Genomic DNA, 11,536 nt, shown 5'->3' with positions numbered 1-11,536 from the left:
ACTATGGTTAATCGCGTGGTTGTTTGGCGTAATAACTCTTGGTATAATCGAATCCCATGATACTCGTTTTGGACGAAATACTCTTTCATCCAGCCAACTGGCCTTCAAGACGTGTAGCAAGCAATACGCCCGCCTATGGGTCCCGAAAAGCTGGATTACTTACTGATTCACCGAACACTCCCAATTCAATAGTCCATCGGTCCCAGTATTAGGTCATCGCTGCTTGGGTCAAACGGGTCTCGCACAATACCTGTGGATGTTTCCGGTTGTGAGCTACTAGGCCAAGGAACTCTCCCTGTTCCTATAGAGCAAGTCGATTGCCTCCTGGTCTACCGAATGTATGCATTGCGCGGGTTTGCAGACACGAAAACACTGCTTCGACGGAGCAGAGCTCGATTACACCCAATGTACTGGTCAGCTAGGGGTTCATAACGTCGCGCCCAGATACCAAACAGCAACGATAAAACGGGTCGAGGGTAGCACAGTCAATGTAAGTGTCCAGACCAGAGGTGACTGCGGTTGATCCGTGAAGGCATGCTTGACGGCCCCGGGAAGGGAGTAACAGGCAGTTCCATACCAACGGGTATCCACTAAGCTGGGCTGGTAAGTAACGTCGACCGTATGTACAGTGCAGTCCTACAGTTTTCGCTGCAGTAGATTCGCACGTGCACTGTGCCCGCTGGCGCGTCAGGGGTCAGGGTCAGGGGTTCCCCATAGGCCATAGCTCTCCAACTTCAACAAAGGAACGCGTTTACCCGGAGGTATAGTGACGACACATATCACAGCTGCGACGACAACGTCAATCGACAACGACAACGACAACGACAAGCCATCGGCCCGGCGCTTTGTAGCACCCCAGCCCCCGATGCCCACGTATTTCCGCGCAACGATGCACTAGCCCACCACAAACACTGAACGACGACCGCCCACCATGTCCAACATCAAGGTCGGGCAACAAGTCCGCGTCGAGGCCAAGGGCGACACCAACGGCAAGCATGGCACCGTCCGCTTCATCGGCACCACCCACTTCGCCGGCGGCGAATGGGTCGGCGTCGAGCTGGAGGATGCCAGCGGCAAGAATGACGGCTCCATCGGCGGCGAGCGCTACTTTGACTGCGAGCCCGCCAGAGGTGTCTTCATCCGCCCGCCCTCGCTGACCGTCGTCCGGGACGCCCCCGCGAGACCGACCGCCAGGCCCGCCCGATCGAGTGTCGCAGCTCCCGCGGGCGGAAGGCGCCCGAGCACCGTCACCGATCCCGCCGCTGCAAGGAGGATGAGCATAAACGCCCCGAGCCCTAGTCCGGTGCCTAGGTCCCGGCCGTCGAGCATTGCGAGGGTACACCGACCCGAGATCCCTTTCTTTGTCAGGCATCCACGTGATTGCTAACATACGTTTGTCTTCACAGTCTCCCACTAGGCCCGAGAGACCACCACCTGCCTCGTCCGCCACGTCGTCAACTACCCCGTCCAGGACAACGACACCGTCAGGGGCTTTTGGAAGAACCTCGTCCGTTGGCGGCACCCGGCCTCGACCGTCGGTAGCTCCGACGACAAAACGGACCTCCATGGGCCCCCCGGCTCTCCCCCCACCTTCGGCAAGACCAGCAAGACCATCCTCTACATCGTCCATCACGAAGAGCACAACGACTAGGCCGGCCGCGGCTCGACTCTCAACCACTGGCGCAACCCGTGGTGCTGTCACCCGCCCGGCTGGGAGCAGGGTTCGCTCTGGAGATTCTCTGTCTGGCAATGAAAGTGGCACGAGCAGATCCGCGCTTGCCTCGCCCACCAAGAGCGACGAAGACATCAGCCCAGTCCAGGCTCGGACCCAAGCTCTCAACCGCCTTACCGCTGGTCCTACCTCTAAAGCGAAGCCGACAGTAGCCAAGTCGACACCCACATCTGCCAAGACATCGGCGGCCGCTAACAGCGCTGCCTCGAGAGAAAATGCGGATTTGAAATCGAAATTGAACATCTTGCAAGAAAAGAGAACAGAAGACAGGGAGAAGATGAAGGATTTGCAGAAGCTGGCGGACCAGGCCGACAGGTTTGCAACAGTCAATAAGAAACTCGAGGAGAAGTTGAAGATAACGACACAGGAAGTTGCCAGTCTCAGGAAGCAACTGAAGGAGACTGAGGAGCGGCTAGCCGGGGTCGATGATATGCAAGCGGAGCATGAGTCTATGATGGAACTTGCTACTTTGGACAGGGAAATGGCCGAAGAGACGGCCGATGCTCTCAAGTTCGAGCTCGAGGCCGTCAAGCAGAAGCTAGAGGAGCTCGAGTTAGAGGTAGACATCCTGCGCGAGGAGAATGCCGGATACGAGGAGGGCGTCACCACAGAGGACAGGGCCACCGAGAACTGGATGAACCTTCAGAAGAAGAATGAGCTGTACCACAGGGCACTAGTCGCACTCCACGAGAAGTCGGAGACCCAGAAAGAGGAGATGGGAGCCGATATCAAGGCCCTGCAGCAGGACTTGGAGGATTTCGACAAGGTCAAGCAAGAGTACGACATCTGCAAGGAGAGGCTGCTCATGTCAGAAGACAAGGTCGAAGACTTGAAAGAGCAGCTTGACAACGCACTGGGTGCCGAGGAGCTCATCGAGAAGCTCAGCGACGAGAATGCTCAGCATAACGACACCATCGCGCAGCTCCGGGACAATATCAAGGATCTCGAAGAGCTCAAGGAGATCAACGACGAGCTGGAGATCAATCACCTGGAGCACGAAAAGGAGCTGGAAAAGATTATCGATTCCAAGGACACGGTCATTTTCCGACAGAACCAACAGTTGACAGAACAAAACAAGGATCTGGACGATATGCAGTACACAGTTGTCAAGTTCAAGGAGCTCGTCACAAACCTCCAGAGGGACTTGGAAGACATGGAAGCCTCCCATGCACTCAACGAGGCCGAGTCCGAACAGCTGAACAGCAAGTCCCGAGACCTGCTGGACCTCAACCACAAGCTGCAAATCAGCGCAGAAAAGACGCAGGTCAAGACTCTCGACCTAGAACTCCAGCGTATCGATGCGGAAGAGGCCAAGCTTCACCTGCAAATTGTGCAGTTCTTCTTGCCAGATAGCTACGACCAAGACAAGCTGTCGGTTCATGCCGTACTCCGTTTCAGCCGTCTGGCCTCCAAGGCTAGAATGGTTCAAGGTTTCGTCAAGGAACGTATCAGTGGACAAGCCCATCCCGGCCATGAAGATGACGTTTTCGCGGGCTGCGACGCGCTGCACAAGCTGAACTGGGTCGCAACCATGTGTGATCGCTTCTTTGCTGCGATCAGCCACTGTTCACTGGAGGAATTTGCCAAGTATGAGAACGTCTTGTTCGACTTGGAGCCGGTGGAAAGAACCCTTAATGGATACATTGACAGCTTGAAGCGGGGCGATTTCAAGGAACAGCAATGCGCCCAAGAGTTGTCTCGCACCATTGCTGTTCTGACCGACCTTAGCGAAAAGCACATACCTGAAAGCCTTGAAAGTGTTGCCGACAAGTTCCAGATGCAGACTACCATGATGCAGAGCTATCTTGAGTCGGCCTCCACAACCCTTAGTGTTGTGAAGGCCATGGTCCAGAGAGTCTTGCCAACCGGCGGCGAAAATGATGAATCCTACCAATACTTCGGACTGACTACGGATACCGTCATAAGCCAGACTAGAACCGCCAAGGTGTTCGCTAGCAAGGCCCACCGGTCGCTGGAGGACCATAAGGCAAGAAAGATGACCTTGGATCCCCAAGAGGCTGATGTGTTTGAGGAGTGTGAATCCGCTGCCCGGCAGCTGGCGAACATGGCCCAGGCCGTGGCTCTTGACTTGCATACACTAACTTCGGAGGAGGGACGCGCCGAGCCCCTGACCTATGACGAGGTCAAGGAAACTATGCACCAGACAGCTCTAAGAGTCTTCTCCTCAAGTGAGGGTGGTCTGTGGTCAGCTTATGTATCGAGAATCCGTGCGCTCTCAGCTCAACTTACAGACCTTGCTACGGTCTGTGGTGATCTGTCGCAGACTCAGGAGTTCGATCTCTCCACAGAGCCATGGGTACTCCGATCTCAAGAGCTCAAGGCGCAGAAGGTGCAGCCCGTTGATGTTGAAGAGCAGCTCCTTCAGCTCAAGGAGCAGTACAACGAAGCTCGCCTTGCCGTTGCCGTGCGGGAGGAAAGCCTCAGCACCTCAGCCCTCCGAATTGAAACCTTGGAGGCCCGCATGCGGGACGCTAATACCAAGGCGTCACGCATTACGGACCTTGAGGCGCAGATTCTGGACGCCCAGGCTAGCATGTCTAAGCTCAAGGAGGACATTGAGAAGCAAGACCGAGAGCTTAAGACGCTCGAGACAGATCGCGACACATGGAAGAAGGTCGCTGGAGAGACTCGTGTCCTCAGCGGTGATGCTGGCTCCACCAAAGCTGGCCGCGAACAAGCTGTGGCGACGCAACGCGAGATGGACGCCCTCCGGAACGACATTGCGAGCCTCCAGGCCGCGGTGCGTTATCTGCGTGAAGACAACCGCCGTGCCCGCACCACCGAGCAGCATGCATACAACTGGCTCTCGGAGCCCCTGAAGAAGCCCACACCCGTTGCAGAGCAGCGCCGCGCTCTCGTTGTCGCTGAGGGCAAGGATGTCCTGGGCGAGCTGCTGAAGATGGCCGGGTCCGCAAAGGTGTACGACCTCAAGAAGCTACCCGAAGACCGGATGGCCTGGCGACCCGCCAAGACGACGCCCCAGTACCACGCCGCTAAGCAGGCCGAGGACTTGGCCGCATGGAAGAGCTGGCAGAACGCGGTGGTTGGCAAGGCCAAGGTCGTGGTCGGCGCCCAAAACGGACGCCGCGAGGCAAGCGAACACCGGGAGGCGATGCGCAAGGCGGCCGCGAGGCTGAGGATCAGACTGCCTGACGAAGAGGGCAAGACGATCTTGGGCCGCGGAGAGGTGCAAATCGCAGGTAGCGCGGAGTGGGAAGGTCTCCAGGGGCGGCTGGGTGTCGTGGTGTAGTGTATTTTTTCCTTGGGAGTCGGGAAAGAGTTGTAATGTACGAACTGTACTTTTACAGGAAATTGGCGAACTGTGCTGAACAGAGCAGCGTAGAGCTAGAAGTCGCCAAGGACTAGCAATCGATACCCAATATCATTTGTTGTATTACCATCAACACCGCACACGTTATCATGGGTGTTCTGTTTGGTTGATGCGAATGCGAATAATCGCTTTTGTAATTTCTACCTATGTATTGAGCCAAGAAACCGTAGCATGTCCGTGGGATACTTCTTGACCTCGTCTCCGAAGGTTATGGTATCATGATCCCAAGAACCTACTGCCACATGCCTCTAGGGTTGTCCATCCAGCTGCCTGTTGAAACTGACCTCCGAGTCTCTCGACGCCCTTGGGCACCCAATAGAGAAGCCAGCTTATTTGCCCTTGCCCTTCTTGTTCTTCTTGCCCCCGCCACCAGACTGATCTGCAGCTCCGCTCGGCCCAGCACCACCACCGCCCATGCCGCCGCCCAGCATGTTCATCATGTCCGCCATGCCGCCCATGCCGGGCATCCCGCCGGCGCCACCAGCCCCACCCATCTCCTTCATGATGTCGCGGAAGGCGTTCTCGCTGACGCCGCCGCCGGTCATGGCGTTGCTGTAGGCGGGGACCAGCTCGTTGATCTTCCAGCCCTTGGGCACGGCGGGGCGGGGCCACTTGTCGCCGTCGGCCGGGTGGCCGGGCAGGCCCTGGATGCGGACGCGGCGCAGCGAGTCCGAGGCGTCCGTGGTGGGGTTCTCGCGCAGGTGCTTCGCCACCAGCACGTACAGGTGGTGCTTGTTCTTGACCTGCTTGGCGTAGGGGTTCTGGGCGTCGCGCAGGTTGACGCGCACGCGGCCCGGGTTGGCCCAGTCCTGCGGGTGCAGCTTGGCGGCCTCGAAGACGGGCGACAGGCGCAGCTGCGCGCACGCCGCCGCGATCTCGCGCGCCAGCGGGTTGCGCACCGCCAGCCCCGCGGCCACGCGCCGGCCCTCGGCCCGCGTCCGCGAGGCGTCGAAGTAGATCGGGTACAGGCACTGGTAGCCGGCCACGTCGGCGGGCTGCAGGTTGCTGGGCACCTGGGTGCCGCTGGCCGCGTTCAGCGGGTTGAAGAGCGCCGGTTGTTGCTGCTGCTGCTGGGACACGGCGGGGGCCTTGGACGAGGAGACGGGTTTGGCACGGATGATCTCGGACTCGTCAAAGTCGTCGATGTCGCCCTCGGAGGGGTCCGACAGGTCGCTGTCCGAGACTTCTTCTATGCGTGGGTGTGACATCTCTGCGGCTATCGATGAATACGTGGTGTCCAGGGGCAGGTGAAGCTTCAGCAATCAATTCGAATTCATCTTGGTGGGGTTGAAGTTGGGGGGACGTGGGCTGTGGGGTAAACGGTATTGAGTCTGATTGGCTCTGGTCCTTCACACAAATGGGAACTCCACATATGGACTGCTACCTATCATGCCTAGTTTGCTCATCTTTCCAGATAAACCCCTTATTTCTTCAGCGAGGAATTCCAGGTCACGCAAGATAATTGGGGTTAGTAGAACTTGGTTCAATCCTCGTCGACCGAGAAGCTGTTCTCAATTCTGCGTCCTGTGCCGTAATGGCATAGACTAGATCGCTTATGATCTTGATTCAGGATACGGTTACAACCTTCACCGGGAGCCTCTTGCCTGACGGGTTGAAGAGTACATCGGCAAGGGTGTCTACAGTCTTGAGAGGAGATTGGCACTATAGTCCTATTCACAAGGCACAAACAGGTAGACCCCTTAGTTGACTGCCAGCTCGCAACTGGGCGAGTGAAGAAGAGGGTCCATCCAAGACAGAGTGTGTAGCAGCGCTGCTTGGTACTTCTTGTGTCTTCCAGGTGTGTAGTGAAAGGAATGCTTGGACGGCTGCCTGAGGGGTTCCAGCTCAAAGAGAGGGGTATTGAAGAGTGGTAAGCTTGAGTTGCAACTGGATGCTCTAAAGTTTCGTAGCCCAGGAGCCGCAGTGCTGGTAGTTCTACTTCGTCCATGCGTCATCCCACGTATTTAACTTGGTATGTAAACATGCGGCGCCGTCACTCCAATGCCTCTTTCCACACATGCGACCTGCACAAGCGCATGCGCCACCAATCAGCATCTCAGACCAACCTAAGGACAGGAACGTAACATGCACTATATGAACCAAGATTCAGCCCCATACTTGTAACAGCAGCCAACATCAACTCTATCACAAATTATTGTGGGCTTAATATGGCAAAACCACCGGGCATGTTGGAAATGCTGGACTGCTAAACCCTTACTCTGTCTTATCGTCTGTAAATCTCTCATTAATAACGAGACGATATACCATGCGGACTGGTTCCTTCGATGTGTGCTTTGCCTGGTCTACTATGCATGCTTTCTCATTTCTTATTGCCGTTATCACCAATCTCTTTGCTCGGCTGACCTGGAATGACGAAGAGTTGCCAGAGGAACACTGTCATGTTCTGGATACACACGACAAGATGGTACGGAAAGTAAGACGTGCCAAAGAGCGTCTCGTCGCAATATGTGACGAGCTAAGAGCCGAAGGGGTCATTTTGCCTGCCAGTGGCTGATAAGATGGGGACATTATCCATGGATGGCGCTGTTCACATTACACGGTGACTAGGGATATTACAAGAAGTACACTGCAAAGTAAATATGTTTCGAGCTCGCAAGGAGACAGACACTATGCAAATGCTTGATGATTGCAGGAGCCTAGCCTTTTCGATCGCCATGGTCCCTCTCTGTGCTGAATGTTTACCGAGTCAGGTTGCCATTATCAAAATGTAGCAGATCAAGAGAATCTGCAGATCCTTCGAACCGTGCCTTCTACAAATTGTCGTTCCTGTGGATGCAGTTGCAGATGAACCTAGTCAGCCGCCCTTCTCCAGAAGTCGCTGTCATTGTCGATATCGTAATCATCGTAATCATCGTCGTAGTATCCCCCGCTAATACTACGGGAGACATAATCATCGTAATCAATCTCACTCCAAGGCCTCTCCAATTCCTCCTCTCTCACATTTTCTGTTGTGTGGATTTTCCACCCATGACTCTCCATCTTTCTTCTTATGCCATAATCCGGGCCATCCTCATAAAGCTCAATGGTAACCTCTTGGAGGGATGCACTGGCTCTGAAGCGACGGTCGACCAGCTCTAGAGCATCAGTGACGACCTTGGGGTGGTCCAGTTCATCGAGCGTAAGCTCCATGCTATTTGAGCTGTCCAAGGACGTCGTAAGTGTGATAATATTAGCGCAGGCGCTTTGGATGTTTGTCAGGATATCAATGCAAGTGTCGTCAAAAGTGATATTACTAGGGCCTAGAGTGCGAAATAGTGGAAAGTCGATATGAACATGCCGAATAAGGGCGGCATTGTTGCCGATTGTCTGAAGGAACGTGGCTACTCCCTCAAGAGTAACAGCGGTAAAATCAAAGGTATTCTGGCCGTAGAACAGCGTACTCGCTTCGCGGTGAACAACCGTGCTCGCGCAAAGGACCCCAGTGGTGATCTCCTGGCTTTGATTGTGCCAAGGGTCGAGAAGGTCTTGGTGCAGTAAGCAAAGTTCATAAATCTGGTCGCGAAGTTCGCGGGGAAGGCTCAAGAAGCTGGACATGTCGGCGACAGCGGGGCTGTTGGTGTTGTGCAAGTGGTCACGGCGGTAAGGCTGTGTAGGGCGCAAGCCTTGTCTTTCGATGACTGGGCGATATTTGAGGAAGTTACCTCGACGATACTACTAGTGGTCGTTATAACAGCCTTGCGATGTAAATGCAATGTAGATATAGTAGGCACCTAACAAATGTCAATAGCTGCCCAAGAACGTCAGTAGCTTATCATCACGGGACCAAACCTGCATTATCAGTTAGCTCTGTGTTACCGGATCTTAAGACGACAAGGACGAGCTGCTTGTACGAGACAAAGTTGCCTTACATATCAATAAGTCGAATTTGATCCTTGCGTTGTCGCTTCGAATGTCTCGCGCGCTCATTTTATCATGTCTGGCTCGTTCCTACTGAAATGTTGTGAAGTGGTGTCACAGTATCCTCATGAGTTGCTTATTGTAGAAGGAGGACTTGGCAGATTTCGAACCAATAGATAGACGCCGTGTCTGGTCGAACTAAGCAGTTCAGCCTGGTGCCTTTGTCCGGGCAAGGAACAACATGAAGACAAAAATAGTCCTGTGAAGGCTAGATTCTTACGTAAAATAACCACTATTATTGGATATATTCTATGCACATAACGAGTAATGGTGTAGTCCTTTTTGCCATATAACTTTCTCACGTTTACTTCATTTGCACTCTTGCCCGACCAGTTGTGGGGGTGCGGTGCTTGTGGGAAGAGGACCATCTTGGAAAGCATAGAAGGCCTGGGGATGCGCCATTAGTTACGATCCTGCGGCTACTCATGATGCCACACTATTCGATGGTTACGACGCTCGGACAAGCGGTGTTATCGGTTGGGCTCACAGCGCCACCTGTTAGGGACCACAACCTATGCGAGGTGGAAGCCGTAACGAGCAGTCTGACCGTTGAATGTGGTCCTAGGACTAGCCGACAACTTGTAGCAAGACATCGAAGGTCGGAGACTCAGGCAAAAATGCTCACCATACTTGAGAGTTTGCGTGGAGATTTCAAATCACTTTAAGATTGTCGGCGCCAAAGACTAAAAGAAACGGATTATAACCAGAAAAAGGCGGCGCTCTGTAAGACGAGATTCTACGGCACACCATTTTATTCGTTGATATGGAGCGTCTTACTATGCTAATCTCGAAAACCAGCAATGTTGACGATATGCGGATATGGGCACCGGATCCAGAGTACCAAAACCGACACAGCCGTACAACAGCACTCAACCAAAGAGGAAATACAGCCAGAAACGTATCAAGGTTTCCTCCGCGTGCGTATCCAGCATCTAGTCAAAAGTTGTCATAACGCCCCATACGTATGTTAACATCGTCCTCCCAGGTGCCGCATCCGGACCTGAGCTACGCTGCTTTAAGCCTGAGCTCAACCTGAGCGTGAATGAGCAACACACAAATCCAAAAAAGCTGCTTGTGCCGTGACAAACGTAGGGTGTAGCCATGAGGTACCATTCGGGCTCATTGTTGGCCTGCAAGTGCAGCCATCCATGGGATTTAGACGTTACTATTCGCGGCTCTCACAACCGCCTAATGCAAGGCGCTTCGGCCTGTTTGGCAGCTATCTTTGGTTTTTGAATGTTTTCTGCCCGTTGGCGTGATGGACACGCATCTCACTCCCCATCTGCCTGGTCCAGACTGCCAAGGCCGCTGCTCGCATTGCAAATGAAAAACACCTGTTGGCTCAACGATGGCGTTACGGCCAGGTCAGTACTCGCCAGGCACACATGACGGCCAAAGGCAGGTAGCGCAAAAAAAGAAAGAGAGAGAAAACATACAACACCGGGTATTCGCTGGTGGTCACCCACCCAACTACTAATCCAGCAATTACCAGCTTATCTATGGGAGAGCGGACGGGATCCCGAGTTTTCTAGTATTTATGGTCGTATGTGATATTGAGTTCTCGTAACTCAAGATATAACAGAACAACTATGAGAACCATGGTGTACGCGGTGCGGACAACACATGGTCAGCCTACTCATGCATGCAATATGTGTTTCGAATTACTAGGAGAGTTCTCGTTTTGAAAGTAAAAATCTAGCCCTAGTACGGATTTAGCATTGGCTCACGGCCGGACTAATTGAAATCGTTAGGGCAAGTAAATCATTCGTGGTCCACACCATATAGACAAATAACACTATTCGTATTTCTCAAGTGCCGGCGGCTTCGGGGTCCGAACTCCCCCCACAGACTTCTCGGCTACGTGATTCATTCTATAGCCTCCTGGTGCAGGTACCTTGCCCCGGAAATGTTGCACAAGCGCCCAGGGAGGAGATGCCCGGCAGCCTTCTGGTGACCAGGCTCGCCGCACGACCCCGGAAACTTGTCAGGAACATTTCAGTCGTCCGGCGCCTTACACAGTGCCTACGTAATTACATATATATAATTATATGTTTGTAGCTCGTCTTTGATCCAGAGGTCTGGGCACCTTCTAAGCCTTGGAGAAACCTCATAAACCCCCCTTGGCTGCATGTACACCGTAACAAAGCTTTGGGGTGTGTCATTTGTATCCAGTAATGCTCACATACGTGATAGAGGCGAATAAAGGAGCTCATTCTCAGCGAGCAACTCCGCAATCGGTACATTGACTAGAGTGCCCGGCAATTAGACTATCGTAATCGCCCAATTCTGTAGGTTAGTAATTGGAAAGGTCACTACACCTTACCATGTAAAAGTACCAGAAGATCAGGAGACCTTAGACCTTGATATGCCCAGTGTCTTTGAATTATGGTGAAGATTGACTAGTGCAGATTAGACTATACGTTGTGTCGAAACGAGATGACCAGAACTGTCAATCATGCGATCTGGTTGGTCGCCTTCACTGGCCCCCGGCTGTCTTACACCCCATTGTCCTGCAGCAGGCAGTCCTTGCATCT

At 53.7% G+C, this 11,536-nt stretch overlaps 3 protein-coding genes across 3 annotated transcripts; 1 reads left to right on the top strand and 2 right to left on the bottom strand.

Moving 5' to 3' along the window:
• Nucleotides 1-931: 931 nt before the first annotated feature.
• On the top strand, nucleotides 932-5,003 carry JN550_007719 (uncharacterized protein; the record flags this gene model as incomplete). The annotated part of the gene is made up of 2 exons (XM_049319600.1): nucleotides 932-1,336; nucleotides 1,407-5,003. The coding sequence occupies 2 exons, from the start codon at nucleotides 932-934 to the stop codon at nucleotides 5,001-5,003; spliced, it is 4,002 nt and encodes a 1,333-aa protein (XP_049170376.1).
• Nucleotides 5,004-5,413: 410 nt separating this feature from the next.
• JN550_007718 (uncharacterized protein) lies at nucleotides 5,414-6,292 on the bottom strand (the record flags this gene model as incomplete). Its single annotated transcript, XM_049319599.1, has 1 exon — nucleotides 5,414-6,292. The coding sequence occupies one exon, from the start codon at nucleotides 6,290-6,292 to the stop codon at nucleotides 5,414-5,416; it is 879 nt and encodes a 292-aa protein (XP_049170375.1).
• Nucleotides 6,293-7,895: 1,603 nt separating this feature from the next.
• JN550_007717 (uncharacterized protein) lies at nucleotides 7,896-8,639 on the bottom strand (the record flags this gene model as incomplete). The annotated part of the gene is made up of 1 exon (XM_049319598.1): nucleotides 7,896-8,639. One exon carries the CDS (start codon nucleotides 8,637-8,639, stop codon nucleotides 7,896-7,898), a length of 744 nt encoding a protein of 247 aa, XP_049170374.1.
• Between the last annotated feature and the right edge of the window lie 2,897 nt (nucleotides 8,640-11,536).

Source organism: Neoarthrinium moseri (genome assembly GCF_022829205.1).
Source record: "Neoarthrinium moseri strain CBS 164.80 chromosome Unknown scaffold30_Wmoseri_CBS_16480, whole genome shotgun sequence".
Lineage (NCBI taxonomy): Eukaryota > Fungi > Ascomycota > Sordariomycetes > Amphisphaeriales > Apiosporaceae > Neoarthrinium > Neoarthrinium moseri.
This window is presented reverse-complemented; position numbering and strand designations above follow the sequence as displayed.